This window comes from Lonchura striata, chromosome 13 (genome assembly GCF_050655825.1).
Source record: "Lonchura striata isolate lonStrDom1 chromosome 13, ASM5065582v1, whole genome shotgun sequence".
Taxonomy (NCBI): domain Eukaryota; kingdom Metazoa; phylum Chordata; class Aves; order Passeriformes; family Estrildidae; genus Lonchura; species Lonchura striata.
Window position 1 is genome coordinate 3,607,094 of NC_140715.1, and position 27,865 is coordinate 3,634,958.

Here is a 27,865-nt window from a genome sequence, read left to right on the forward strand (position 1 = left end):
GCAGTGCCAGCACCTCTGGGGGAAGAGCCTTTCCCTGGTGTCCATCCCAAAGCTCCCCCTGCAGCCGTTCCCTCCTTCCCTGAGCTCTGCCCTCGGCTCCTCTGCTGCAGCTGAACCAGCCCGGTGCCCTCAGCCCTGCCCGGGTGGGGCTGCAGAGCCTTCCCCAGCCCCGGCCCCTCCTCTGGACACCCTGGAGCAGCCTCAGAAAGGCCTTGGTAGTGCTGGTGACAGCAGCTGGACGTGAGCCCAAGGCAGGCAGGAGGCCAATGGCCCCTGGGCCGTGCCAGCCCTGGGGTGGCAGCAGGGCAGAGCCGTGCCCATCCCCTGTGCTGGCCCTGCTGGGGCACCTCGAGCGCTGTGTCCTGTTCTGGCCCCTCACTACAAGACATTTCCTCTTGCCCTCATCACTGCTAATGCTGTTGGTTGTTTCCCCCGATCCCAGGCTCCTCCAAGCCCCGGTGTCCAGCCTGGCCTTGGGCACTTGCAGGGATCCAGGGGCAGCCCAGCATCTCTGGGATCCCTGTGCCAGGGCCTGCCCACCCTCATTTTAAGACCTTCAAGGGCCTGTGGGAAGAATGAGGTCAAGGAAGGAAAACTAAAGCAGTGGTGAGATCCTATGGAATTTCAGAGGTCTGGGGAGATTTGTTAAAGCTTTACTTCCACTAAAAATCTACTTGTTGTGCTTGATGTGTGGAATCACAGGTCTCTGGGAACTGGAGCTGTCTAGGTCCATCTATCTGGGAATTATCTGGGACTCTGTTTTAAGGAAATTCACCAGTTTGGTGGAGCTTGGCTGGGTGACAACATTTTACTTTTCATGAACGTTACCAGAAAAACTTCATTTATTAAGAAAGAACGTGTCAAACTTCCAGTGCAGATGTCAGAGGTTAAAAGTGTGTTGGCTCTTACACGGAGTTTTGAAAATGTTGCTTTTTTTTTTTTTTTTCTGAACATTTTCTTGCCAGCTGCAAAGCACAGCTGCCTCTTGCACTGCACAGGGGCATGCTGCTCTTCCTGGTCCCAGGAAACTTTGGGGAAGCAGTGGTGGAGATCACACAGAATCACACAGAATTGCCAGGCTGGACAGGATCTTTAAGATCATTGAGTCCAACCCAGCCCCAACACCTCAACCAAACCCTGGCACCCAGTGCCACATCCAGGCTTTGTTAAACACACCCAGGGATGGGGACTCCACCACCTCCCCGGGCAGCTATTCCAGAACTTTATCACTCTTTCTGTAAAAAACATTTTCCTAATATCCAACCTGTATTTCCCTTGAAAGCTCTCCTGGCAAACGTGGGCTGCCACATCCCAGGAGCTGAAGGAGCTCAGCATTTTGCTTGTGGCCATTCATTTTACACTGAGATAAACCCTGGTCTATGCAGGGACTTTGTTCCTTACACTTCAGCTGAGCACGTGGAGAGATCACAATCTGCCTTCCCGAAGCTCTGTTGTTATTATTAATAATAATAATAAAGTGTTTAAGATGGCAATTTGAATTTCAGCAGCAGCTTTAATTCACAGCTCTCCAAATGCTTTACAGCCAGGGATTAACGAGGTCTCACAACAACCCTGTGAGGTAGGGGGATGTGACCATCCCACTGCTGTGGGGACAATGAGAGCACTGGGCATAAGGGGCTTGGAGCAGTCGTGCTGGGATTTGACCCAGAACTTGGGCATTTAAGTCCCATCAGATCTTCAGCTTCAGTTCAGGCTTTCCCAACACACAGGTCTGGCTCCACGTGGGGCTATGCTGATTAATGAGCCCGTGACTGCCTGGCACAGACTATAAAGGCCATCTAAGGCAGAGATTTATTAGTGGAGTGGATGGTGCCTTGGTGCTTCTTGCTGCTGGAATTATCCAAGTTTTTGAAGGCATATCAAAAATAGAGTTAGATATCAACCACCGAGAGTGGCAGGCTGTAACTGGAGAAAGCCCTTAGGCCCCAGGTGGGGAAGCTATGTAGGACACTAGTGTAAATGTACTGATCAGAAAAGACATAATAATTTATATATGAAGTCCACCCTTGCTCTTTCCCTGAAGGAAAAATAAAAATAACCTAGAAAGCCACTGCTGGTTGTCACACGTCAGCTTCAAGCTCTGTGCTCTTGGCTTCATAGCACCTGCCAAAAGAACAAAACTTCATCAGTTCATCAGTGGCCTGTCTGGGCTGACAAAGGCAGTAGAGCAATGTGTTCTCCCAAACTCAGTCCCAGCTTTAAAACAACTGAAAATGATAAGAATTCCTCATGTGGGATGGACCTGACAGGGATGTGCTTCAACCACTTGTAGGGCAGGAGCAGCTAAGCTGGGCTGGAGGGTGAGACCTCAATTTCTCATAGACCTCTCCATTTAATGGCAAACCCCTCCAGCTTTGCAGCTGGCCACAGGGGATGTCACCTGTGTACATGAGGTAAACTTGGCACCTCAAGTTCAGACAGCCCAGGTAAACCTGAGATGGGGACTCAAACTTTTCAGCAGGCTCACTGGAATTAGTTTCGACCTTTAGAAGTTTGGTGGCAGCTGATTTTTGTGATATTTCTAAAGGAATTAAAGAGCAAAGAAATACCTCAAGACATGCTCTTATCCAGCCAGAGAAATGATCCCCAGCTGATGCCCTAAAAAGCAAGGCTGAAAAGGGAAACCTTTTCTGATGGGGGGTAGTTCATGCTGTTGTTGGTGTTGATGTTCTTCATGGAGATCAGAGTGATGCTGTTCCCCTTCTGGCTCGTGTCTGCTGAGCAGCTGCCAAGGAAAGGAGATAATTACTGTAGGAAACAAGAGAGGGGATCACAGAATCACAGAGTCACTGATGTTGGAAAAGACCTCCAAGATCATTGAGTCCAACCTTTGAACAATCACCACTTGATCAAGCAGAACAGAGCACTGAGTGCCATGTCCAGGTGCTCCTTGGACAGCTCCAAGGACAAAATTTCTTTGCAGAGAGCTGGAGACAGGCAAGGCTGAGGCTGGTGTGGGGGACCAGGTTTGGTTTCCACCATCCACTGAGCTGCCGTTCAGATTCAGGCCCATCTATAGGAAGTTACAAGGCTTTGGAAAGTGGAATTCCCCTTTTTTCCTACCTTGAGGGCTGGGACGTGCATTCCTTGCCAGTGGGAGCTGGATGACTTTGGGGTCAGGGAACCTTAGGCTCTGTCCTATTTTTTGGCATGTTCTGCCTTGGTGGCTTCAGATCTCTTGGATCATGATCATTCAGGACATTTAGTGACCACTGACACTGATGCAGATTTGGTACCTAAATAATCACAGACTTTGCTCCCTATGTCCCTGGTCCCTTTCCAAAGCAGGGTTTAGGAAACTATCAGATGGAAAAATAGCAGCAGTATGTTTTGGTCCCTTCCAGCTCTTGTTTCCTGCTGTTTTCCCACATTCAGCCTCTCCTCTGGAATAGCAGTGATGGACCATGGGGTTCTGATGGACCATTCTCTGCTTGATGCTTCTCTTCCAGAAGTCTCTGAAGTGGGGCTCCTTTGTCCTGCTCTCACTGGGAAACAGTAATGGGCATCTTGGAAGATAACTGAGATCCAGAAACTAGAGTTTAGACCCCAAGACTCTATCTAGGCAAGAAAGACAATCAATCTTCTTGGGGAAGGTGGGGAGTCTTCCCTCAGTGCAGCTTTGAGATGAGCCCCCTAAATATTGACTTTCTAGCTATGTCTCTATCAGAGCATGAGGTATTATCAAAGCTGATTTTGCTTTTCTAACTCTCTCAAAGATGTCTTGACAAGCTTCCTTCCACCTGAAATAATCAAAGCAGACTCTTTTCCTTGCTAAAATTATCTCTGGGATAAAACAGGCACTCTCAATCAGATGTGGGTGGCAGGAACAGCCTTACCTCTCTGATACCATGGAGGTTCCTGGTTTCTGTTTGTCTGGGGGGAGAAAAGCACGTGGTGATGTAGAGGTTAGAAGTCATAAAATAAGTCAGCTCTATTCTGAATTACTTCATGCAGCGATATAAATGAAATTGGAGACACTGTGGGGGAAACTTGGGAGCTGATTAGAGAAAACCCTTCAGCTAATGGGACGTACAAGCAGGACCTGCTCGTACTGCTGGGCTTTAGGAAGGATTCTGCCTTGCTGCAGAGCAGCCTTGCCCTCTGCTGGGGCACTGTATCGTGGGAAATGGGATTCCTAAGGAAAAGGAGTGTCAAACTCCATGATTTTTGCTGGAAGAGCTGCCCACCTCTTGGAATTTGAACTGTAGGGAATTTGAGACCGCAGCCAGATGAGGCTCGGCTGAGGCTCTAGCGAGGAGGTCACACTGCATTCCTGACTGCTCAATCCATGTTCCAGTCTGGCTTCCAAACCTCCCCACCAAGGTGTAAGCTTTTCAGATGCATCTTTTAGGAATTGCCAGATCCACATGGAAACTGGTGACTTGTTGGTTAAGGAAGCACAGACAAATACCTTCCGAGTCCTTGGAGTGGTTGCACTTGAACCTCAGGCTGACCACGCTGACCAGGATGATGACCACCACTATCAGGATAACGACAAAGCTGATGACACCTGGGGAGAGAGGAAAGAACTCTCTGAGTAGCAGAGAGACTCTGACATCAAAACTTGGCTAGGAAGTCAATATTTTCATTAATGTGAGCATGGTTCGTAATAGGCAAAGAAGTAAACAATTGTTGGAACAAATAGCTTTATCCTCCTGTGTTTTCACCTCAAAGGGCTTCTATGAATACTGCATCAATAAATAATTAATTGGTAAGGCAGTGCCAGGAAGGCAGAAGTCAGCTGATTACACTGGGGATTGATAAGAGTCCGTATGTTCCTGCTGCAGTTGGTAAATCTTATCCCGAAAGTGTGTAAAGCCAGATAAATAAGTAATGTAACAGGGAGAGACAAGCTAGAGCTGAGGGTGATGTTATCCGTCCCATAAACTATCTTTAGCCACTTTAAATCAAGTGTAGATTTGATACTGACATCAGGCCTCAATAAATCAAACAATTCTTTGCACAGGAAATTTGTCCTGCTAAGAATCCCTCGGACTTAGAATCCTGGAATGGTTTGGGTTGGGAGGGACTTTAAACCCATCCCATTCCACCCCTGCCATGGCAGGGACACCTCCCACTGTCCCAGGCTGCTCCAAGCCCTGTCCAGCCTGGTCTTGGACAATTGCAGGGATCCAGGGGCAGCCACAGCTGCTCTGGGCACCTGTGCCAGGCCCTCACAAAGTTGAGTGTCCAAACCAGCATGAAAGAGAACCCCCTCCTGTCCCCAGGTGGCACAAGACCTTACCAAAAGCTGCCACCGTCAGTGGTGATTTCTCGTCTGTCGGGGTGGGCTCGGGCAATTGGCTGGAGGAGTTGGGTGTTGGGGTGATGGGTTCTGAGGCACCTACAGAGGGGAAAAAGATAGATTTACATAAAAGTCATTCTTCCACGGCTGGGAGAAGATTCCTCTCAATCCTAAAGGCCCTAACTCCCACTTCACTGAAGAGACCAAGTTTGGATCCTGGTCAGGCCCATCAGTATTAACAGCAAAGCGAGACCTGTGTGGAGTCATTGCCTTGGTGGGGCCCCTTTTATGGACAAGCTGAGAGCACCCACAGGGTTTCTTACTGGGACCCCAGTGGGAAAAAGTCAAAGTCAGTGCTGGCACTGCGTTTGAGGAGGGAATTTGTCCTGCCTTCCTGCTTTTGCAACCTGTTCCCAGGCTCAAGAGGTTGCCCTGAAGCGCTGTTTCTGCAGAGGCTTTTCAAGGGCTGGATGGGATGTTCAGCACCCCTCAGGAAATGCTTGGTGTCCATGCTGCCGTGAAGACAGCTGTGTGATGACCTTGCTGCTGGCTGTGCAGAGGAATATTAAATATGGAGCAGGAATCACCTCTCTGTGAGGAGGAAGCACCTTGAGTCGCTGATGCTGTGGTGCTCTCGTTCCTCATGGGATCCTGACCTGCACAGAGAGACACAAAATGTGAGTCTTGACCTCCAGTGACATTCAAGAACCAAAGGAATTGATGGAGAGGAGAATGGATTCACAGTAGAGCCAGTGATAGCTAGGGAAATATGCAATTAATACTCCTACCTCCATACTAAAAGCTTCCCACCAAACATACTTTGTCCTATTTTCCATGTCCAAATGGAAACCTAGGGAACCAAAATTCAAATACCCTTTTGTGAACTCTTTAGGGTCTGCAGTTCCAGGCACAGGTTTGGGGCAGAAACAACAAGGCAAGGCTGGCAGGCTGAGCTGGGAAGGTTATAGATGTGTTGTAGGTCATAAACATCAAGACTTTAAAATAAAGTCTGATTAGGGGAAAAAATATTGCAGAATGTGGGTGTGGATTGATTGTTTGGCTTGTCCCTGGACTTGAAATGAGTGGAGTTGCTATGCTGGGTTATCTAGAAGTAATTAAACCTGTTTGAGCTGAACTAACTTGTACACCATGTGTAGTCTAGCTGTGGCAGCACGGAGGATTGTCCAAGCAGGGACTCCTGTTCTCAGTGGGATAAACTGCCTTGTGTGAAGCTGCTTGGTTTATGACAGCTGCTCCCAGTGCCTGTGCAAGGAAAGGTAAAGCCAGCCCTTGTGTTTCACTTGTACAGAGAAAAAACATCCTTTGCTGCCTCCAGGCTGTTGTTGAACAACCGGAGTGTCTACATCAACCTTAATGAGCAGCTACAGGCCCTGTCAGGAGGCTCAAAGTGATACTTCAGAGCTTCACAAGATCATCTGTAGGTCAAGTAGGATCTTCTTCCCTGCTTTCCCATGCCCAGGTTCCCAGCAGCAGCGCTGGCCAAGGGGATGTGGTGCCTGGAGAGGTGTGCACAGCTCCTGGCACTGCCCAGGGAGCAGCTGAACCCAGGTCCTGTCCCACACCAAACATCCCTGATTTGGAATGGCATTTTGCCAAAAGCCAGAAGAAAATGGGGAAAAGGCATGAAATAATAAATCTAGCCATTTCAGAAGCCACAAGGAACAGAACAAGTCTGGAGAAGCAGGGTCTTCTGCTGTAAAATTTTTTCCCCAATCATCAAATTCTTTGTTTAATTATGAAATTGTTTTTCTAGCCACAGGCAGAAGCTGTGGTTTGCCGAGTCTGGCACAGATACCCCATCCCTGGGAAGTGCTGGGTCTCACACAATGGGAGAACTGGCTTTTGGAAGCATCAGCATCTTTATTTAAAGATGTGTGGAGCTTCTCAGTGGTAAATCAGGGCTGGAATGAACAGTCTGCAATCTGCTCTGAGCAAAGGGCTCCTGGCTTAGCTGGGCACAGCCCTGCTGGGTGGGCATCTGTGTGGGCACAGCTGACCACAGCTTCCTCACCTTGCTTGTGTGAGACATCTGAGAGATACTTGGAGAGGCAGAGCAGTTTCTTGACCATTGCAGATTTTTGAGGCTGAATTTTTAATGGAGAATCAGCTCAATTGTCAGATTTCAGTTTTCCAGTCACATGGATTCTGCCCTTATTCTGAGAAAATGCTTACTGAATTCTCCAATTTGTATTTACAGGTTGGGCTAAGCAAAATGTCAAAAGCAAAATTATATTTATTTTAAAAGATTTTAAAAGGGCTCCCCTCTCCCAAACACAGATCCCTTGTTTGGCTGCTAAAGTTCAACCCAGCAGAGGATGTTAAGAGCATTTATCTCATCTTTTATCACTGCTTATAAAGACACCAGATGTGATTTTGGCTGGTTCACCACCCAGAAAAGACTCATGCTTAAAGAACCTGTGCCATTGATTGCCATCAAATTATGTGATCTTATTGTTAGTCTCCAAAAGGACAAAGTACCTCGAGGTGTTGGAGAAGGAGCTGCCGTGCTTCTGTTTCCACTGGACTTTTCATCTAGATAAAGAAAACATGGGAAAGGACAATTAACTTGGGAAGCCACTACAAATTTCACTGTGGAGAGCTGCTGGGTGTCCATGGAGCAAAAATCTTTATTTGCATGATATTTTCCTTGCAGGCAGACATCAGGGTGCCCAGTTAGCCAGGTGTGGAGTCAGCTCAGAGTGTACCTGACAGGTGAGCTTGGGAGAGGGAGCCTGGGGAGACTGGAGCAGCTCCAATATTTGATAAAGCCTGATCTGGATTTTTTCATATGGGTTTGGCCTGGCTGTGTCCATCTGGAGTGAGCTGCTCTTTCAGCAAAAACTGAGAAATTCAATATTTGCAGAATTGCTGAAGAAGAAGCACAGTGTGGACTAGGTCAAGTATTCTGGTACCTGCAGTTTGGCTTGGATAAGGAGGGAAGCACAAACAGGTCCTGCCTGAGCAAATATTTGAGTTTTCCATCCTTACCTCGGTCAGTGGCTGCTGTCAGGTTTCTTGTAGTGGTGGGAGAGGGTTTGACTGTAGTAGTTTGACTCACAGAGGTGAGGCTCAGGTTGGTCAGTGGTGTTGGCTTTACTGATGGCTCTGTAGGGAAATTGTGAGGTTACTTTAAAAGGTTCAGCTCAGAAACCACTTGAAGAGGGCACAGGGATTGCAGAGCCCTCAAATTTCTCAAGAGTTAGGAATAATCTGCTAGGGAAAGCATGGAAATAGCCTTCATCCTGCTCAGAGTCAAGGAGCTCTTGTACTCTGGAATTTCCTTTTGCTCTTTTCACTGTGAGGAGATGCTGAACTGGCAGAGCTCAGCAAACACGTGGAGAAAGTCAGGGTTTGCCACTGCTTCTTTCCCTGCTGTGAAAAGTGAAGGTGTTTTTGTCACCAGACACTTGACCTGCCTGGCACCACATGATCATTTCTGTGTGTTCTGAAATGCAGCTTTCACCTTTCATTTCACTGAGAGTCTCCAAGCACAAATAATTCAGCTCTTGAAGTCGTCTGGATGCCTCAACCTGCTCCAAACTGCACCTGATCCAGAGCAAGATGTGAGGGGAAAAGCTTTCAATAATCCCTCTGCAAGGAACAGTGGATCACCAGCTGAGAATTTATAGGCAACTTCCTTGTCTAGACTGCTCTTGGCTTTCCAATAAATTGAGAAATGGCAAAATGGTTTCAAGGTTAGTGTGATGGGTTTTTCCCCCTTTGTCCAAATGTTTCACTGAAATATTAGAATTTAGTTTAAGTTTCTCCTTTTTTTTTTTTTTTTTTTTTTTTTTTTTTTTTTTTTTTGCAAATCTTAGAAGCAGAAGCAGAGATCTTTTTGAGATCTTATTCCTTGATATTTCTGGGGTCCTTCTGGAAGGGTATCTATGCTTAGATTTATTTTTTTCCACAAATGTTGCAGGAGATCTGTTTCCAAAGATTCAAGTGGACGCTAACAGATATGGAGCTGGAGAGATAACTTCTTGTGTAATTTGTTTTCTGTACATGTCAAAAATCATAGGAAGGCTTGGGTTGGAAGGATCTTAAAGATCAGCCAGGTTGGACAGGGCTGGGAGCAACCTGGGATAGTGGAAGGTGTCCCTGCCCATGGGGAATGGGATGAGCTTTAGGGTCTCTTCCAAGCCAAACCATTCTGGGGTTCCACTCTATGATCATCTCATTCTCCCTATTCAACTTAGTGATTTTTCCCCCTGGTTTTGCTCACACCTGTGCCTTGATCCCTGTGGGGTGAGTTAGCTGGATCAGAAGCCCTGACACCACAACATTTCCTTCCTCCTCAGCACTGTCCTCTGCACAGCCCCAGTTACTGTGGGGTGGCCCAGCTGGACTGAGGTCAGAGCAGTTCCCTGCTGGGATGTCCCCAAGCCTCCTCGGTCTCCAGCTGAGCATTACCTGAGCTGTGGTTCTTGGCTTCAGGGCTGGGTGCTGTTGGTTGGGATGGACCTGGAGCACAAGCAGAGACACATAAGTGACATTTCCAGGCTGGGGGGATCCCACAGAGAGGGTGTTGCATTGCGCTCAGGCCACGTTTTCCCCATTTCCCAGGACCCCTGTGACACTGATCAGATAAACCTGGACCCCCCCTTTCAGCCCCAACAGGGCTGGAGAGAGCCAGAGAAGCCCCCCCTGTCCAGAGCCCAGATAAACCCCTGACCCTTCCTGTTCACCCTCTTTTCCCCTGCTCTTCCCTTGGACCATGCAATAAAAAGAGCTGGACAACTACAATGGGGTGAGAGCCTCTTTTGGAAATCTTTGCCCATCTCCTGATGTTCCTCCCCTCAAGGCCTCGAATCTCTGGGCTAGCCTGATCATTTAGGGGCTGAGAGAGAGGAGAAATGTCAGGAGGGTTGGAGGATGGGCCAGAAAGGGGCCACGGTAGCCATTGAGGGCAGAAAGGGTGAGGGGAACAAGAGACACCGAGGAGAGGGTTTGTCCCTGGTGTGGTGTAGAGACCAGCTGCACGGATCCACTGCTGCTAGGGAACAGCTGGGGAAGCAGGGAGCAAAGATGAGGCAGGATCCCTCTGCTTTCCCCAGGCTCCCTGGAACACAGACTCGCTCCCTTCTGGACAAAAGGGAGCCAAGCCAGGTCACCCCCTGGGGCACAGTGCCCTCCATGTCCCCTGGAGATCTGGGCAGAGACAGGATCCTGGGAGATCCCTCAACAGATGGGAATTTTGAATCAGGTCCCATTTGGGGTTTCTCCCCAGATTTGCATCCCTCATTTCCACGTGCATCCACATCCAGACACATAAAGCACATCATAAGGCAGAGGTACCTGTTCCAGCGGGGGTGGAGGAGTTTGTGGAAGTTGTAGAACCTGAAAGGAAAGAGCAGAATATGAGTGGTACTGATCTGTGGTGGCCACTAACATACTGCTGTTCTTGTTCCTTGTAGGGTTTGGGTTTTCCTTATCTTCTGTTGGAATGACTTTGAAATATGGGATTGCCCCAAAAGCATTAGCAGAGAAGTAATAGCAAAGAAGTTTTGCTGAGTGCAAAACTATCAGGCTCTGAGTAAACTAGCAGTGGAGTTTATCCAGCCAGGATAAATGTCCTCCTCCCCTTTGGGGGACAAAGAAATCCATGGGGTCATTCCCTCTCCGTGAGCTGTTTGCCTCAGCCCAGCCCTGGCACAGAAGGGTGTGTGATCTGTGATCTGTGATCTGTGTTGTGGAGCTGTTCAGAGGTAAGACACACATCTGAACACTTTGTTCCCTTGAGACCTTAAAGAATGGATGGATGAGGTTTGCAAAGGCTTCCAGGAGCTGATGAGACTGTTCTCCTTCCTGTCCCGAGTGTCCTGGGAAACTGAAGCCTGGGGCTGTGGGTCTGGAGGGAGCTGCAGCCCTCAGGAGCTGCCTTCCCTGTAGGACTGGGTAGTCCTGCAGGTCCATATAAGGTTGTAGGTGTTCACTGGCTCCCCAGGTCCTCAACTGAAAGGTGGCTTTGTTTGGTTTATTTGTTTGCTTTTCTTTTGGATTCATGACAAAGCATCCCTGTCCCAATCCCTCACATTTCCACTCTCAGCATCTGTGATGTTTTCTTTAAGCCCCAGGTCCCGGAGTCCATGGCTCATGAAGTCACAGAGCAGAGTATTTTGGTTTGGAAGGGAACTTTCAAGGTTGTCTAGTCCAACCCCGAGGGTTAGATGAGATGCCAATTAAAAATACTGCCCATGAAAATGGGAGAAACGTCCCACACTTGAGGACAAGACTTGGAAACTGTAAATACCCTTTTAATGCTCAAATCCAACCCAGCTGGTTTAACTTTGGGAAGGTGACTTTGAGTCTGTCATTGCTGGAATATACATCCTAATTGGGATTTTGAAATGGTTATTGCTTGTGACCCTGGTGCTCTCTGTGGTTAAGTTTAATGACAGAAATTACACTACACATACAGAAAGCAGCTGAATCTGACTGCCCTGGTGATCCATCTCACCAGAGTCCCATGGGAGAAAAAAGATTTGGGCAGAAAGGGACAACAGGGAAGGTTGAATTCTTCCAGCACACTGTCCCTTCATGATGCCCCAGGGCTCTGTGATGGGAGCAGTGCCTTTGCAGGGGGTGCAGGGGAGGGTCCAGCCAGGGCAGCACCAGCCAGGGCACAGCAGTGCCTGTTTTCAGCCAGAACCTGCTCTCCTGGAAGGAAATTCTCCCTGGCAGGGTGGGCAGGCCCTGGCACGGGGTGCCCAGAGCAGCTGTGGCTGCCGCTGGATCCCTGAAGTGTCCCAGGCCACGCTGGACAGGGATTGGAGCAACCTGGGACAGTGGAAGGTGTCCCTGGCATGGCAGGGGTGTGATGAGATGAGCTGAAGGGTCCTTCCCAGCCCAAACCATTCTGTGATTCCAGGATTTCACGCCAGGAGCTGTAGGGGTGGTGTAGATGAACTCTGGGGGAGGTCCATGAGCTGCTGGTGCCTGGGGGAGGCTGAGGGCCTGGGCAGGGAGGGGTGTCTGGAAGGAGACCCTGAGCCCCGAGTGTGGTTCTGGCTCAGAGCTCACCCTCAGCACCCTCTGGGTGTAGCGAGTTCCTGATTGATCTCATTTTCCTCATGGAATTGCTCTGGAGCCACAGTTGTTTTCATGTCTGAGGCTTTATGACAATGATCCCAGCCAGACAGGAAGTGTGTAAACCATGGTGAATACATAATAAAATGTGGTTTATTCCCAGACATGGCTTGGTTGTGAAAATCAGACTGGACTTTTCAGACCTTTTCTATGTTTTTCTCTTCTAATTCACTGGGCAGCAAGCTGGGAAAACTGTCCTGTTTAGTCCAGGAAAGAGGAGACAAGATCAGGTCTTTAATCATGCAAAGAGAAAGGGACTGGTTTATTTTCTAACTCTGTTTGGAGCAGGATCAGGAAATAAGGACCTTTATGTGCAGCAAGGAAAGGGGAGGCTGGGAAATAGGAACCAGCCTTAGCACAGGGCTAGTGAGGTGCTAGGAGTGATTGTGTTGGAGAATTTATGGGATATCCTTCCCTGGGGGTTTTGAAGAGCAACTTAAAGGAGCATCAGGGTGATGCCTCAGGTTTGAGCTTTTCTATTTTTCAGATTCTGTGCTGCTTTAGTGTGTGGGTCTGAGCTTCACATGAGGTGATGCTGAGCTCTCTGCACAGAGCAGGGAGACAAAACAATTCCTGCTCCAGCTGGGCACCAAGGACAAATGATCCAAATCTCAGCCCAAGATCACAAACACCGTGGGCTGGAGAGAGAAAAACAAGCAGGATGGGACTGCCTGGGCTGAAGCTGGAATGGGACAATGAACTCCAAGGTGCCAATGGAGCAGAACTGATCCCAGGGAGAGCCCCCGGGAGCGCTCGTGCATTTTGGGACCATTTTGGTTCATTTGGGTGCAGCCCTGGCTGGGCTCTGGTGCTGCCCAAGGTGGATCCATGAGGAGATCCTTTGAATAAATCCCTGCTTTATTCTTTAACTCTGTCCAGTCTCTGTTCTAGGTCAGCCTGCACAAGGCATCAAGGGTAGTAACAGACAGGGTTATGGGCATCTGTACCATCACCTACTGAATCAATTAATATAATGGGAAAAAAGAATGTTTTAAGCATATGTTTGCCCTTCCTCAAGAGGTAGAGATGCTTCTTTTGAGGAAAGGGTATGATTCTGGATTTGTTTTGAAAATGTCTTATGATACTCTCTACATTCAGCACAAAAAATAAAGTGCTGAGATCATCATGAGGGTCAATATCCTCCAGCAGCTGCCAGACTCAAACAGCTCCCCTTTCTCCAAACTTCCCTTGCAGGACCCATTGTCATGTTTTCATGAGGGGAGAAGTAGCTGTGGCACACTTATGGAAATGCTCCCAGTTACTTTTTCATGGACATGGTGGAAGCACCCAGAATTGCTGGGGATAGAACTGCTGTCTGCACCTAGCCTTTGCCAAAGGAAGAGGGGAAATGAAGGTGCTGAGCTGGACATTTATTGCACCATTTTTGGTGCAGATGAGGAGAAATCCGAGAGCTTGAACAGAGCCTCTGGGGATGGGAGGAAGTTGAGGGCGAGGGAGATGGCATTGCCCTGCTCTGCCATCTCTGATGGGACCATCCATGGGACAGCTCCAGCGTCCCTTGGACAGGAGGATTGTACTCAACACTTTCTTCACTGCAGCTCATCCTGTCACTGAGAGTCACACTGGAGACCTTCTGAAGTTCTCTGTTTGCAAACCTAAACATTGTGGTTATTGTAAAAAAGATAAAAAAGCAGTTTTTTCCTACTGCTCAGTTCCCAGAACTCCTGTGGCTGGGCTGATGCTTGCCCTGCTCTGGAGAGGCTGAGGGCTGGAGATCCCTTCTGGCATTCTGCTCCGGAATAAACGGCCCTGCTTCTCTAAACACATCCACACTTCATTTCCAAGTGCAGCAGGCCTGGCTCCAGCTTCTGGCTGCTGCTGCTTGTAGTGCCTTCCCTGCCAACTCAAATAAGCAAAAACCCTGTTCTATTGGGTGTTTTCTTTTGGGGAAGGTGCTCAGCATCCCCAGTCCCACAGGAGAAGGCTGGATCCATGCAAGGCAGAATGAGACCAAGCTCCCATTGTGGGGTTGGGCACAGGATGGGGTGAACACAACGCGCCACGTGTCACAGCCCCCTGCAGATATCCCAGGGGATTCTGGAGTTGGAAACCATTCCCTCCCAGGCTGCTGCCAGCACAGAGAGCCCTGGCTGTATAAACAGCTCCCAGCAATAATCAGGACACGGCTGGCGCAGCTGGAATTGCAATAAACATCAAAGCCCTTCCACAAGGGCAGGCTCTGCCAAGGAGTTCGTTGCGTGTTTGGGTGCAAAGGATTTACAGCTGGATTGTGCAGTCCTGGGTGGAGACTGGGAGCTGGCTGAGGGATTTACGATGGGAAATACGGCTTTGTGCTCCTGCTGTCATGGGAAAGTCCCAGTTAGCCACCAGAGCTGTGCGGCTGCGGAGCAGCACGTCGGGGCTGCAGCTGCATTTCGCGCTCCGTGCTCGCTGCTTTCCCTTTTCCAAAGGGTAAACAGGAGAATTGTGCATTCCTGTTTTTGGCAGTCGTTTTTCTGTGGGGTTAGGTGTGTCTAGACTGACCTGGAGCCTTCTGTCATGGCAGCTAAGATGTTCCCAAAGCCAGCAGCTCACCCCACGCACTTCTCAGCACAAAGAGGGTGATGTCAACCAAAGATGGGTGAATTTTAGGTATTTCTGCTTTGGTATTATTTTTGGCAATTGTAGACATTTAAAGCGTGGTTTTTCCAGCTGCTGACCAAAGAGAGGGACTACTTTAAACCCCCAAACTTTGCCGTAGAGACCTGAGCTAGCTGTTGGAAAGATTTCAGCAGAGTTTAGATCAGGCTTAAGACAGGCATGTGGTGTCCAGCCTGTGTTAATGGAAGGCTGGAGTCACTGGGGAGGACCTCTGGCACTGGTGTGGGTCACAAGGAGTGCTCCTGTCCACTCAGCACTGCTGAAGGGGAGGGAGCATCTATTCCCAGTGACAAGGAACCCTGGACTCGTCCTTTCCTGGCAGTTTTGGGGGATGTCCCACCTGCAGAGCCCACGGGGCAGTGCTGCACCTCTGTGTCACCCTGTGCTTTCAGAAAAGAGATCCATCAAGCTAAAAATACGCTTTGCAACTCAGATATTGGCACTTCTGTCAGATGACCCAAGAAAAAAAAAAAACAAAAACAACCACTTTACACAGATGCAGCTGTTTCCTGGGTAAAACACAGCAGCAGTGAGAAACATCCAATTCTTAGGACATCCACATGGAAAGAAATTCTCTTTTAGGAAACCTGGAAAGCAGAGAGTTCTACCAAAGCCTAGGTCCTGTTTTATTAAGTGCCTAAATAAGGTGTCTCTGCCTTGGGGGTCTCACAGCAGAACACATGGGGTGGGAATTGTGGAGGAGAGAGAGGAAAAGTGTTGTTCTGCACGGTGGATAACTGACAGCCCAAATCAGGGCCAGATCCACAGAAGTGTTCAAGTGCCTAATTCCCAAATGGCATGGGGGGTTGGCAAGTGGCTGCCAAGTTGCTCTGAATTGTAATGACTCAGTCAAAGAGTTATGGAAAGTTTAGAGAGCCGGGAATTAATCCCGGATCTCATCAGCAATTAAAATTAATCACTGCCTTCCTCTGCCTGTCCTCAAGGGCTGGGCCTGGGCATCCTCTCCATGCACAACATTCTCTGCTCCTCTCTGGTGAGCTGGTCTGGAAGCAGATCTTAGTGAGAGGCAATGAAAACCCACTTGGATGTAGAAACAGCCCAGGAGAAAAACAATGTGGGGAAGCTGCGAGCACAGAGTGGCTCTGCTGCACCCCTGTGCTGCCCAGGGCTGGTTTTTCCATGTGAAGGGGTTGTTCCTGGAAGAAAAAGCAACCTGACTTTTCTCCTGGCTGCGCCCCCACTGCTCCACCAGCCTGCTGCTCCATCGCCCTCACAGCGACTTGCTGGTTCCAGTTTCCTCCTGCCCTGCTTATTTTACAGCTCCGGGTTTGCTCCTGGTGATGTGGGTCCTGTTCTTCCCCTGCCCGTGCTGCTCCTCAGGTTTGGAGCTGGGTCTGGGATTTTGGAGGGGAAATCACTCCATGCCCAGTGCAAATGAAAAATGGGGGCACCACCAGTCCAGGCTCGCTGGGACCTGGAGCCCATCCAGTGCTTTTTGCCTACCTACAGTTTTTTAATAATATTATTTATTAGCAGAGCTCAAAGCAGTTTACAGAGGAGACTTTCCAAGTGTGTTCCCAAACTGAATATTCTTTCCAGTGATTCTGAGATTCCCCAGGTTTATTTGAGTGCTGCTCTGTGGTGTTTATGAACCACCAAGCAGGAATGTGATCTGCTGGGACTGGTTCAGGAGACAAGGTGTGAAAGGGGCTGGGCTGGTGGCTAAAAGATTTCATAGAAATCCTGTTCTTTCCACCTGCTTTTCTTGAGTGCCCTGGCTTGAGTCCCAGGGGAGCACTTGAAGGATAAACCTGCCTGGACAAGGTTCCAGTCTCACAGAAGCAACAGCTACATAAAGCATTTTGGCCTGACAATTCATCTGAGTCCAGATTTTGGGTGAATGACCCAGGTTTTACTCCCACATTTCCTAACTCTTCATGTACCCCCCACATCTCCTATCCCCACAGTGTGGGCAGCAGGGCGGGGGGGGTTCTGCCTCTCTGCCTCACTCAGGTGAGACCTCACCTGCAGAGCTGCCCTCCTTCAGCTTAAGGACATTCCCCCTTGTCCCGTCCCTCCATCCCTTGTCCCCAGTCCCTCTCCAGCTCTCCTGGCAAGGCTCTGAGCTCTCCCTGGAGCCTTCCCTTCTCCAGGGGAGCACCCCCAGCTCTCCCAGCCTGGCTCCAGGGCAGAGCTGCTCCATCCCTCTGACCATCCTGGTGCCTGCTCTGGACTCCAACTTCAGCTTTTTCCTTGTTGAGGTGGTTGGGTTGTGCTGGGTGGGCTCCTCTGGGAACTGGGGCTGGGAGAGCTCCCAGCTGGGACTTTGCTGGTGCTGCAGAAGCCCCAGCTCCCTTCTCCAGCCTGGCTTCCAGGAACGCTCCTGGCTTTGGGACACCAGCAGCACCTCCTGCAAGGACACCTGTTGTTGACTCACCTATTGTAAATGGGACAGAATTCCTGGAAGCTGCTGCAGTCAGATCTGCAGAGTCGCTGAGGGGTTTCGTGTTACCGAAGGGAGCAGTTTGTTGTGTGAGCAAACATTTCTCCAAACCACCTCCTGCTTTCTCTTCCTTGTTCACCACCTCAGGGCTGGGCTGGCCTCACCCTTGGCTGAGAAATCTGCTTCAGGATGCCCTGCTTTGAGGATGCAGGTCTGGAATCCGGGTGCCTGTCCTTTAGCTGCACCCCATCTTTCTGATTATATGAAAAATCTATCTCAAAACACATGTCTGCTTTTGAAATGCCACATTTCTCGTGGCATTATCCACCCACGGCTGTGGCACTGATAAGGAGAGCAGTGGATGGAACAACAACAGTGGGAAATCCTGCTGAGTTTTCATCAGCTTTGAGGAGGAATTTTTCAGTGGAAATCTTTTGTCTGGAAAACGCCAGCCCATTGTAATGGAAAGGGTCTATAGGAAGAGGTTTGTTTGGACAAATTTTCTGCTAAGTGTTTCTAGGGGGAGGAAAACCACATTGGAAATGTGCCAGACCTTCCCAATTCAGCAATTTCAAAATAACAGTTTGAACTTCCCTTATTCAAATCTCCCTTCAGAAATAACCATGAGAATTAAGAAATTTAATTTAGGAAATGATAAATTAATAAAATACTGAATTTGCACCAAGCAAAAGCGAGAAAGGCCTGTGTGAGTGTCCAGCCAAAGCTGATTCTCTGTCTCCTCAAGGTTACATCCACCTCCCCCAGAGCAGGCAGTCTTGTTCCAGAGCCCCTAATTCCCTTTTCCAGCTGCTGGTGTGCCGGGAAAGCAGCGGCACCACGGAGCCCAGCTGCCCCTCTCACTAAGCTGCTGCTTTGCCTTGTGCAGAAGCTTCCCCCAGGGGCTGCGCCACCTTTGGGACTTGCTGTAAAATTAAAAATACAATTAAAAAGCCATTCTGGGGCTGTGGGATCAATGCAGAAGAGGGAGGCAGGACATTCCAGGGAAGGCAGGTTTGGTGGGAGAGGTGTGACCATGGAGGGGGACAGTCCCTGGCCCTGATTTTAGACAGGTGGACTGAGAGGACAGAGTGATGCTGTCCAGACTGAAGGATGGAGGATGGCATCTCTTGCACCAGGTGCTGTTGGGAGCTGGAATTCTGGAATTCTGGGCAGTGCCTCAGGGATTCTCACTCCGTGGATCTTGGTGGATCTTGGTGTGGTGCAGCCCAGCCAGGGAAGGGGCCTGACCCCCTCTGTGCCATTGCTGTCCCATAAAAGCCCCTCCAAGCAGTTTTAAAGGGGAAAGCAGTGTTCTGGGTAGGCATTAAGGAGTGCCACGGGGTGGCCAAGGCACTCCAAGCCCCTTGATGTGATCCTTGCTCTGATCCCAGGCACAAATCCCCCCTCTGCTGAAGGCAGCAGTGTTGGCCTCTAATGAAGAGAGAAAATTTCCAATCCCTGTGCTCTTGTTTCTTAGAATTATACAGCTACAAATTGAATTGCTTGCTATATTCTATGGAATGAGATGATCTTTCCTTTCCAACACAGACCATTCTATGATTCTCTGCCTTTTAAAAATCCCATTATTACCAGCACAGTGGCTGTAACCCGAGGCAGCTTCTATGGTTTAATGATAAAACCTCGGAGTTGGAGACATATTATTTTATATTCCTTTGAATGTATTCCAGCTCCCAGCTACTACAGCTGTCAGCAAGGCAAGAGGGGCCTGACAATGCAGGGAAAAGCAACCTGTCATCCTTTGGAGCAGGAAACCAGTTCCTTCATCCCACACCTCGACTCAGATGGGAAAGAGAAGTTAAAGAATAATTACCCCAAAGCAGCAGAATTATTACAGCAAGGACGAGATGTACTCTGCACGAGCCTTGCACATGGGCTTTGCATTGATATTAATGAGAGCAAAAAGTAAAAATAAAAACTATTTTTTGAGGAAAACAATGTCCTGTACATTGAAACATTCCACCTTGACTCTTATTTGACAAAAGTCACTTACTCCAAACGCCTCAGCAGAAACACTCCTTTCATTAACCTGCAAACAAATCTTTGCATTCCAGCAGTCCAAACAAGCCCTGTACATCTTGTTATGAACAAAACAGCCTTGCTGGGACACTTTGGCTCGAACTAAGTACTGACATTGAAATGTTAATTAGCTAATTGCTCCTTGGAATCACCTACCCCCCCCCCCCCCCCCCCCCCAAATACCGTTCTAGGACTGGGATAGAGAGCAGTCTAATCATGGGAGAGCAGTGGAATCATGGGAGGGGGTTTTGGGGATGAAAAACACCCCTACATGGAAAAGATGGGCACTGTGGAGGGGGCTGGATGGGTTTGCTGGTTGGGGAAAAGGGAACCCCATCCCTGGTCTGTGTTTAACCTGTCACCATAACCTGCAGAGGACCAGACTGGACTGGGCTGTGGGATGCAGGCATAAATGAACAACTCTTTCTGGTGTTACCAGGAGGGCAGGAGAGGGATAGCTGCTGCTGGACCTCGGCAGCAGGCTCTGTACATCCCCCCACCCTGCGGGTACCACTGTGCCAGGAGGAAAGGAGAGAGGACGGTCTGCTGGGACTGCAGACACAGACTGGCCACCTCTTCACCTCCAGCTACCAACCAGTGTGCCACGGAGACCCCAGGGGCAGACTCTGACACAGACTCTGCCACCTTCTCCCCCTTACAACAGCGGGGGCGAGCTCCGTGTCGAACCCCCTGCCCAGCGGATCTTTTTAATAAAGAGCCGAACATTAATGAAGGCACAGACGCTGTTCATTACACACCTGACAGAGCCGCGTTTTCCCCGGCTGTGCCACCCCTGAGCTGCAGGGCTGAGCTCTCCAGCGGCAGCTCCCAGCCTCTGCCCGGCTGCCTTCGGAGCCCCCCGTGGAGCCCCCCAGATCCCCCCGTCCCGGCCCTGCTCCCCGGGGTGCGGAGCAGCTCACCTGGGAGCAGCTCACCTGGGAGCAGCAGGAGGAGCCCGAGCAGCGGAGGGAGGGCCGGGAGCAGCATCTCCGCGCCGGCCCGCGGCTGGCCGAGCGTCTGGCCATGCCGGGAGGGACCGCGAGCCGCGAGGCCCCTGCCTGCGCTGACTCGCACCGCTTCCTGTTAAAGAATAGGAGGAAACGGGCTCAATCCACAGGGGAACTGTGTTTTTCAGCCCATTATGGCCGGGGAGGATGTGAGACATCGCTCACCGGCGGCATAGGAAACCTCGCCGGGCTTTGCCGGGGCTCGGCTCCCGCTCGGAGGGATGCCCTGCTCTGGGAATCAGCGGCTTCCTTACGGCGCTGGGATTTTTTTGGAAGGTGTTTTGTGCGTGGTGTGATGTGACCCAGGTCCAATCCCCCCCACATAAGCCTCCCTGGGGTGAGTTGCTGGAGGAGCCTCCCTGACACCTGAGAGGGGGTTTCTTACACCTCTATGAGGAATTTAGGAATAAGTGCTCCTTGTGGGGCCAGGGTAGCTCAGCATCTGGGCCTGCCCTGTGCCCTGTGCCCCCCTGGGCAGCTCCAGCGAGTCTGGTGCTGGGACATGCCAGCTTTGGGATGGTGGCTTTGGGATGTCCCTCTTCGGGCAGCACCCTGCAGGACACACAGCACATACTGGGCTTGGACCTACCCCATTCCTGGTTCCTGGAGAAGGGCAGGAGCTGGAAAACTGGGCTGGTTCTGCCCCCGTCCAGCCCGAGGGGTTCAGGCATTTGGTTTCTTGGCCCTGACCTTGTTGTGCTGCTCCGTGCAGGTCCTGCCTGTCACAGTGTGAGCCCCAGAGGTTCTGGTTTATCCTGTGCTGGATGTCAGTGGGGGTTTGCAGGAGGAGAAGCATTTTGTGTCTCCACCTAGGAAAGGTTCCTGTGTCCTTCTCAGAGGCTCTGTGTGGGTGTTCAGGATGCAAAGCCAGAGGATTCTGTCTGCTGGCCTGAGGGGCTGGTCCAGCCCCCTCCCACAGCCCCCAAAAACCACAGAGCCTCAGCCAAAGGCCGAGGAGCTTCTCCTTCACTGCATGGAGAGCATTAAGGGTGTCCTATGCTGCCAGCAGAGTCCTTGTTCCCACTGCTGGCAGACAGCAGCAGCACTGGAGGGAATGATCCCCCATGCATGGCACAGCTCCTCACATTCTGTGGGTCTCTTCTAACCCCTCCAAACCCTCGGGAAAACCACCAGGCCCAAGGCTGGTGGCTTCCACAGCAGCCTTGCTGGGACAAAGCCCCTGCCAGCAGCCCCCCCATCCTTTTGTCCCTTGCACAGATGTGATGCTCAGAGATTATGCTGTAGATTAAGGTTTTACTGAATCCTGAAATGAGTGCAAATACCCAGAAGCTCACCCGCAGCTGAATCTCTTCTGGATGCTCGGCTGGATGGGAAAAGGCATTTCCCACTGTGTCCTCCCTACATGCAGGAAGGACAGAGCCTTGATATTCACCCCAGCCTGTCTGCTGAGAGCCTGCAGGTAAGAGCAGGGGTGTTTTGGGGTGGAAGGATGGGAAGATGAGTTTTGTACTGGCTGGAACTCCGAGGGATCCATGTTTTCTGCTCTGCGATGTGCTCAAGGTCACTCCTGGGGCAGGGGGATGACACGTGTGAGGGGAGGGATGTGCCAGCCCTGACCTGCCTCTAGCTCCTGCCTGTGACCCCCAGCAGCTCACACAATCCTTTAGGATAGAAAAGCCTCCAAAATCTTTGAGTCCAACCACTGAACTGGGGGCCCAAAGCATCCAGAGCCCCCCATGGACTCACCCCACAGCCATGCTGGCAAATGAGCAAATTCTGCAGCAGTGGGACCCCCGGCAGGGACCATCATCCCCGGGGCGCCACCCCTGGGGACAGGGCCCTCCCAGCCCGGGGCACAGCGCGGGGACACCGTGCCGGGCTGTGCCAACAGCTCACATGCCGAACGGGATTTTTTACACCCATTCCTTCACCCCGTTCGGTTTTCACGCCCCGCCGGTGGCAGCAGGGAGGTTTCCTGCGGCCGAACGGGGGAGGAAGGGTGCTTCTCCCCAGACAAAAGGGCCTTGTCCCGCGGCGGGGCGCAGGAGGGTGGCAGCGCTGATGTGGCAGCGGGGACGGGAGCGGCGCGGCCCCGGGACGAGCGGGCGCTCCCCGCGTGCCCCGGGAGCCCCGGCGGCGGCGGGGCCGGGCCGTGACGTGGCAACTTCCGAGGTGAGCCCGGCTGCACCTTCACCGCAGAACCACCGCAGCCCGTGCTGCTCGCCCCGCCGGCACTCCCCGCCCCGCCGCCGGAGAGGATGATTCCCAGGCAGCAGGGACAGCCAGGTACCCCGTGGGGCTGGCAGGGCTCTCCTTCCTTCCTCTCCCCTTGCCCCCCTGCTCCCACCCGCGCTGGCTCCACGGGATCTTAGCTCTGGGACGACTGACGGGGCTGGGTCCCCCTGGGAGGTTCCCGTGGGGTTTGGTCGTGGATCAGCACCGTGGGGCTGGGGGTGGAGGGGGGAGGGCTCCCCACAAGAGCCACGTGTAGTGTCCAAAGGTGCCCACGACAAGGGGCTGCAGGGATTGCCTGGTCCCGCAAGCCCCAGACTGCCACACCAAAACTTCTGCGCTGCGAGCCCAGGGAGGGGACGCTGATGGGACGGCCCCATTCCCTGGCAGCTGCACATGGGGCAGGAGCTGCGGGCTCGAGGGCAGATGGGGACAGGGACGGGCTCGGCTCGGTGGTCACCGCCCGTGTCCCCGTGCCAGGTCACCCCGCTGAGCCATGAACGCCTCGGTGCCCGGCAGCCAGCTGAGACAGGCCGAGCCCCAGGACGTGGCCGCCTTCACTCCCGTCTCCATCGTCAAGAGCGTGACCAAGAAATCGGACGCGCTGCCCGTGATCTCGGTGATCGTGGTGCTGTTCGTGCTGCTGGCCGTGTGCATCGTGCTGGCGGTGCACTACGGCCCGCAGCTGCGCACCGTGCAGCTCACGCTGCAGCACGGGCCCACGGCGCAGCACCCCGACAGCGTGCTCCTCACGGACTGGAGGCCCCTGGACACCCACGGCAAGATGGACTCGGCTGCAGTGACCTGCCACTGCTCCTGCAACCACCACCTTCCCCACGGCAGTGCTGAGCCCAATGTCATCGAGATCACCTACCTGTGACACGGCCCGGGCCACCCGGGCAGGGCTCGAGGGACGCGTCCCACTGGAAAGGCTGGGATGGGATGTTCGTGTATCCCACACTCAGGGGCTGCACCTCCCCAGACCCGTGTCTGGCCCCAGGAATGCTCAGGAGGTTCAAGACCCATCTCCAGCCCCCAAAAGTCCAGCCCAGGGGTGCCACTGTCCCCAGGCAGGAGCTGGGTCCCAGCCTGGGCTCTGGGGCTGGCTCAGCCTACGTGGGGCAGCTTTAGCCTCTCTTCTGGTTTTACCTGCCCTGGTTTTACCTGTCCCACGCTGCCTGGGAGTGGCCAGCAGAGCTGCCTCGGTCCTTGCCTCATCTGGGGAGCTCTGGGGCTGTGCTCGGCCCCCTGGCAGTAGCTGGAAGTTGCATCATGTGGAATTGTTTTCCAGTGAAAGATGTTTCCACACTCAGGGTGTCCTCGTTACACTGTTTGTATGAGAAGCTTCCAGCCGCTCTTTGCCTCATGGCACAGCCCCTTTTCCCACGCTGGGGGGCTGGAACATGGTCCTGCCCCTGCCAGCCCCCCCAGCCCCCCGGGCAAACAGCCAGAGGAGAGGAGGGCAGAGGAAGCAGCTCCTGATTCAGTGTTGGGTGGAGCCAGTGACAGGGGACAACGTGTCCTGTCTCCAGTGGAGGTGGGTGAGAGAAGAGCAGTGACACAGCAGAGGCAGGAAGTGAGAATGGCACATCACAGCTGGCTGAACATCTGGAGGTGCTCAAGTGACTCTGGGCAGAGCCTGCAGCATCTCTGTGCAAAGGGATGGGGAGACCTGAGGTCACCCTCACTGAGGTCACCCTCACTGAGGTCACCCTCACTGTGGTCACCCTCACTGTGGTCACCTCTCTGTCCCCATCCCTGACTGCTGTCCCAAGGAAGGAGCGATGGTGGCGTTGGCACTGTCACCCTCGGTGGGGTGATGCTGAGGTGGCTCTGTCACGCTGGGAGAACCTCGCTGAGGCGGCACAGAGGGATCAGGAGAGGTGAAACCTGAGCCCTGCAGGCTCCTGGGGGTGTCAGAGCACCGTTCCTGTTCAGCCCAGGGATCTCTGCAGTGCCAGTTTCTCCTCCCGTGGTGGCTGCAGGACCTCGGTGTCTGCATTGCCTGGGGAGGAAGCAGCCTCTGAGATCCCCCCGAGGATTTATTCTAGGACAGCCCCAAAGTCAGGATACAGCTTCCACCTCTGCCACTCAGGAAAAGCCAGGTCTGTGTCTGCCCTCAGATCCCTGGCACAGATCCCTGTGGGCACAGCTGGACAAGAGATGGGATTCCCCTGTTCCTCCAGGGGCTGGAGGTATTCCCGATGTGCCAGATGCTCCAGGATCCTTCCTCTCACTTATTTCCAGCCCTTCTCTTGCTTTAAAGCTGGACTTGCTGGAAACTTTTTGTCTCCACAACAAACATAATTTATATTGCGTTTCGGGAGGATTGTTTTCTGTTTTGAATTTGCTCCCATTTGCTTTCCAGGGCTGATAGGACATTATCAGCTCTCCCACACTCATGTTAGAGGAGATAAGGGCTGTCATTTCCATTGACAGTCCTGGAGTCCTGCTCCCCTTTCCATGTCAAAAGAGGGCTTTGTTTGCAATGCCTATATCCCTAACAGCACCCCTGAGGAGATAATCACCTCTAGGGACTTCTCCTAATTAAGAAATCCTCCCTAAGAGAGTGCTGAGGCCCTGGCACAGGGTGCCCAGAGCAGCTGTGGCTGCCCCTGGATCCCTGGCAGTGCCCAAGGCCAGGCTGGACAGGTCTGGGAGCAGCCTGTGACAGTGGGAGGTGTCCCTGCCGTGGCAGGGGGTGGGTGACACTGGATGGGATTTAAGGCCCTTTCCAACCCAAACCATTCCATGATCTCTTTAAGTGACATCTGTGGGTTGTGGTCACCCAGGAGCTGGATAAACCCCTTGTGACCATCACGGGATCTGCACTGTGACACCCAGAGAGGCTGCACCCTCCTCCTGGGGACATCAGCTGGTGTCACCTGCCAGGCTGAGGCAGCAGAGCCGTCCCCAGCTTTGGTGGCTGTGCCATTCCAGCTCAGGGAGCAGCTCCATCCAGCACAAAGCCTTTAGTTAGAGGAACAGGAGCTTTCCTGGCAGCTCCCTCTGAAGGACACCCACAGTGGGGAAACGTCATGTTTAGAGAGAAAAGATTAAAAACGTCTAAATATTAATAAAGAGAAAGACAAAATGGGTAATTATTGCTGGCACTTATTGATTTGCAGCCGCTGGGGACTCGTAAAGGTCTGATTGATGTCACAGTGTGCTGGGACTGGATCCATCACTTACCCTGTGCAGCACAGGGAGCCCACCCCGGGTTGTTGTTCAGGTGTTTTGGGTTGTCACACTAAAATCAAATCAAAGTGGCAGTGGAAGGTGGTGCTGCTGCCTGCCCCCTGCCCCCACCCTGTCAGCAGCCTCTGCACTCTGGGAAGATCCAGCTCTGAAGCCCCAGCCTTGGGAAGCTCTTCCATGTGTTTAATTTGCAATCAGAAATTTAGATACAAGCTTTTGGAGCACAGGAAAGAAATTACTGTAAGACTTAGAATAGCAAATTGAATCATACAAGCGAGTGACAATATGCTGCCAGCTTTCTCCTCCAGAAGGACATCAAGGGTTAGATCTCAACTCATTGCTTTCTCCCACACAATAAAACATCATTTTTACAGCTTCTCCTCATTTCTCTTTGGGCAGCTCTCCCTCTCTCCGCTCACAGAATTGCTTTTTGTAGCACCGGGCTTTATAAAACAGGCAGGGTCCTGGAGCAGCAGAGCCGTGCATGAAATTACCATAACATTATTCCTGTCTATTCAAACACACAGCCTGGCCCAATTTACTTCACTTACAACTTTCTTCCCTCCTTAATAATAATCCTTTTATGAGCACGGAGCAACAATAACTCTCCTTATCGTCCCCTCTGTGCAGGGCAGCTCCTGGAACCTGGCAGGCAGGAGCTGCTTTGCTCAAAACCAGGTTTTTGCCTGGGGAAGCTTTCAGGAGCTGCTACATTAACAATTAACTCTGTCCTCATCAGGGATCGCCTGCACCCCCTTCTATTTCCCCCTAATTAAGGTGTTGCCCTGCAGAAGGGGAGGCACCTTTATAGCCCCCATAGGAGGGTTTAGTGGGGGGTACAGCGGGGTTTGGGGGAGACTCTGCTTGTGATGCTGCAGAGTTGCCTAAAATCGTGTAAAACCCAGGGAAACGCCCTATATTCGTGTAAAAGCGAGGGAAACACCCAGAAACTGTGCAAAACCGGAGGAAACACCCTAAAATCGTGCGAAACCGAGGGAAGGACCCGAAAGCCGTGCTAAAAGGAGGGAGGTACCCAGAGCACCCGCTGAGGATGGAGGGGAGGCGGCTGCAGCATCGCCCTCCCTGCGGGGCTGGCGGCGGCGGAGGGAGAAGGGAGGTCGCAGCCCCTGTGTGGGGGAGTTTGGGGGGCTCAGCACCCCCAGCCCCTCGGGCGGCGCCGGGGACAGGCGGGGACAGCGGCGGAGCCCAGCGCGGAGCAGCAGTGGGCTCTCGTGGTGGAGGGATCCAACTGCACAGCGCCGGCACCGCCCGGCCGGCCCCGCGGGCACCGGCGGCTCCGGGTGGGCACCGCTGGAGCAGCCCGCAAGGACACCCGGGGGGCTGGCGATGGTGGCGGAGGATGGGCAGCCCAGGCTGGAGCGGGTGGCACGGGGAGGTCACCTTCAGCCGGTGCCACCCCGAGGGAAGGTCGCTCCACCTCTTGCAGAGCTGCGTACCTGGTGTGAGAGGGGGAATCTTCCTCCTGAGAAAGGGTCCCCAGGAGCCTCCCAGGTCCCTGAAGGCAGCTGAGGACGGGGAAGGTTCTGGGCTCCCTTGTGCAGCTGCACCTCACATGCCTCACGCTCAGGGAGGGATTGCTGGCCCACTGAAAAGGGAGTGGTGCTTCTAGAGGAGCAAAGGCTGTCTTTGAAGGGCTAAAAATGCATAGAATCACAACAGAATTCATAGAATCAATCCACAGCTGGAAGGGGCCACAAGGATCATCCTGTCCAGCTCCTGGCCCTGCACAGACACCCCAACAATCCAACCCTGGGCATCCCTGGCAGCAGTGTCCAAACCCTCCTGGAGCTCTGGAGGCCTTGGGCACTGGAAGGGGCTTCAAGGTCTGCCTGGAGCCTCCTCTTGTCCAACAGCCCCAGCTCTCAGCCTGTCTTCATCATAGAAAATTATTAGATGTGAAAAAGCCTCTTCACTCTCATTTCAAGCTGCCCTCCGCTCCCTGCTGTGTTATGGCACAGCTCCTGGTCCCAGGCTAGCACCGTGTCAGCCCAAAATGACAAAGTCTGA

General features: G+C 52.1%; 2 protein-coding genes across 5 annotated transcripts; one reads left to right on the plus strand and one right to left on the minus strand.

Moving 5' to 3' along the window:
- Positions 1 to 823: 823 nt before the first annotated feature.
- On the minus strand, positions 824 to 20,504 carry ECSCR (endothelial cell surface expressed chemotaxis and apoptosis regulator). Of its 4 annotated transcripts, none has more exons than XM_031506014.3 (11): positions 20,375 to 20,504; positions 10,586 to 10,627; positions 9,701 to 9,751; positions 8,276 to 8,392; positions 7,766 to 7,819; positions 5,854 to 5,922; positions 5,267 to 5,365; positions 4,433 to 4,531; positions 3,858 to 3,894; positions 2,647 to 2,746; positions 824 to 2,124 (listed from the first exon to the last, which is right to left on the minus strand). In XM_031506014.3, the coding sequence occupies exons 1-11, from the start codon at positions 20,424 to 20,426 to the stop codon at positions 2,116 to 2,118; spliced, it is 729 nt and encodes a 242-aa protein (XP_031361874.3). In that variant the 5' UTR covers positions 20,427 to 20,504; the 3' UTR covers positions 824 to 2,115. The 4 variants fall into 4 exon arrangements, with proteins under 4 accessions (XP_031361874.3, XP_085447223.1, XP_021398791.3 ...); XM_085591097.1 differs by having other exon boundaries at positions 2,571 to 2,746; XM_021543116.3 differs by having other exon boundaries at positions 20,360 to 20,504.
- Positions 20,505 to 22,424: 1,920 nt separating this feature from the next.
- SMIM33 (small integral membrane protein 33) lies at positions 22,425 to 26,208 on the plus strand. Its single transcript, XM_085591098.1, has 2 exons — positions 22,425 to 22,693; positions 23,120 to 26,208. Exon 2 carries the CDS (start codon positions 23,136 to 23,138, stop codon positions 23,517 to 23,519), a length of 384 nt encoding a protein of 127 aa, XP_085447224.1. The 5' UTR covers positions 22,425 to 22,693; positions 23,120 to 23,135; the 3' UTR covers positions 23,520 to 26,208.
- The last annotated feature ends 1,657 nt before the right edge of the window (positions 26,209 to 27,865 follow it).

What these genes read in the sequence shown, in the direction of transcription:
- ECSCR (XM_085591096.1), bottom strand. Translation starts at nt 20,426, where the DNA reads ATGCTGCTCCCGGCCCTCCCTCCGCTGCTCGGGCTCCTCCTGCTGCTC. An exon ending in CCCAGGTGAGCTGCTCCCAG is followed by an intron (nt 10,628 to 20,359) that starts GTGAGCTGCTCC and finishes CTTTCCTTTCAG; the next exon opens with GTTCTACAACTTCCACAAAC. An exon ending in ACTGACGGTGGCAGCTTTTG is followed by an intron (nt 4,532 to 5,266) that starts GTAAGGTCTTGT and finishes CTCTCTCCCCAG; the next exon opens with GTGTCATCAGCTTTGTCGTT.
- SMIM33 (XM_085591098.1), top strand. Translation starts at nt 23,136, where the DNA reads ATGAACGCCTCGGTGCCCGGCAGCCAGCTGAGACAGGCCGAGCCCCAG.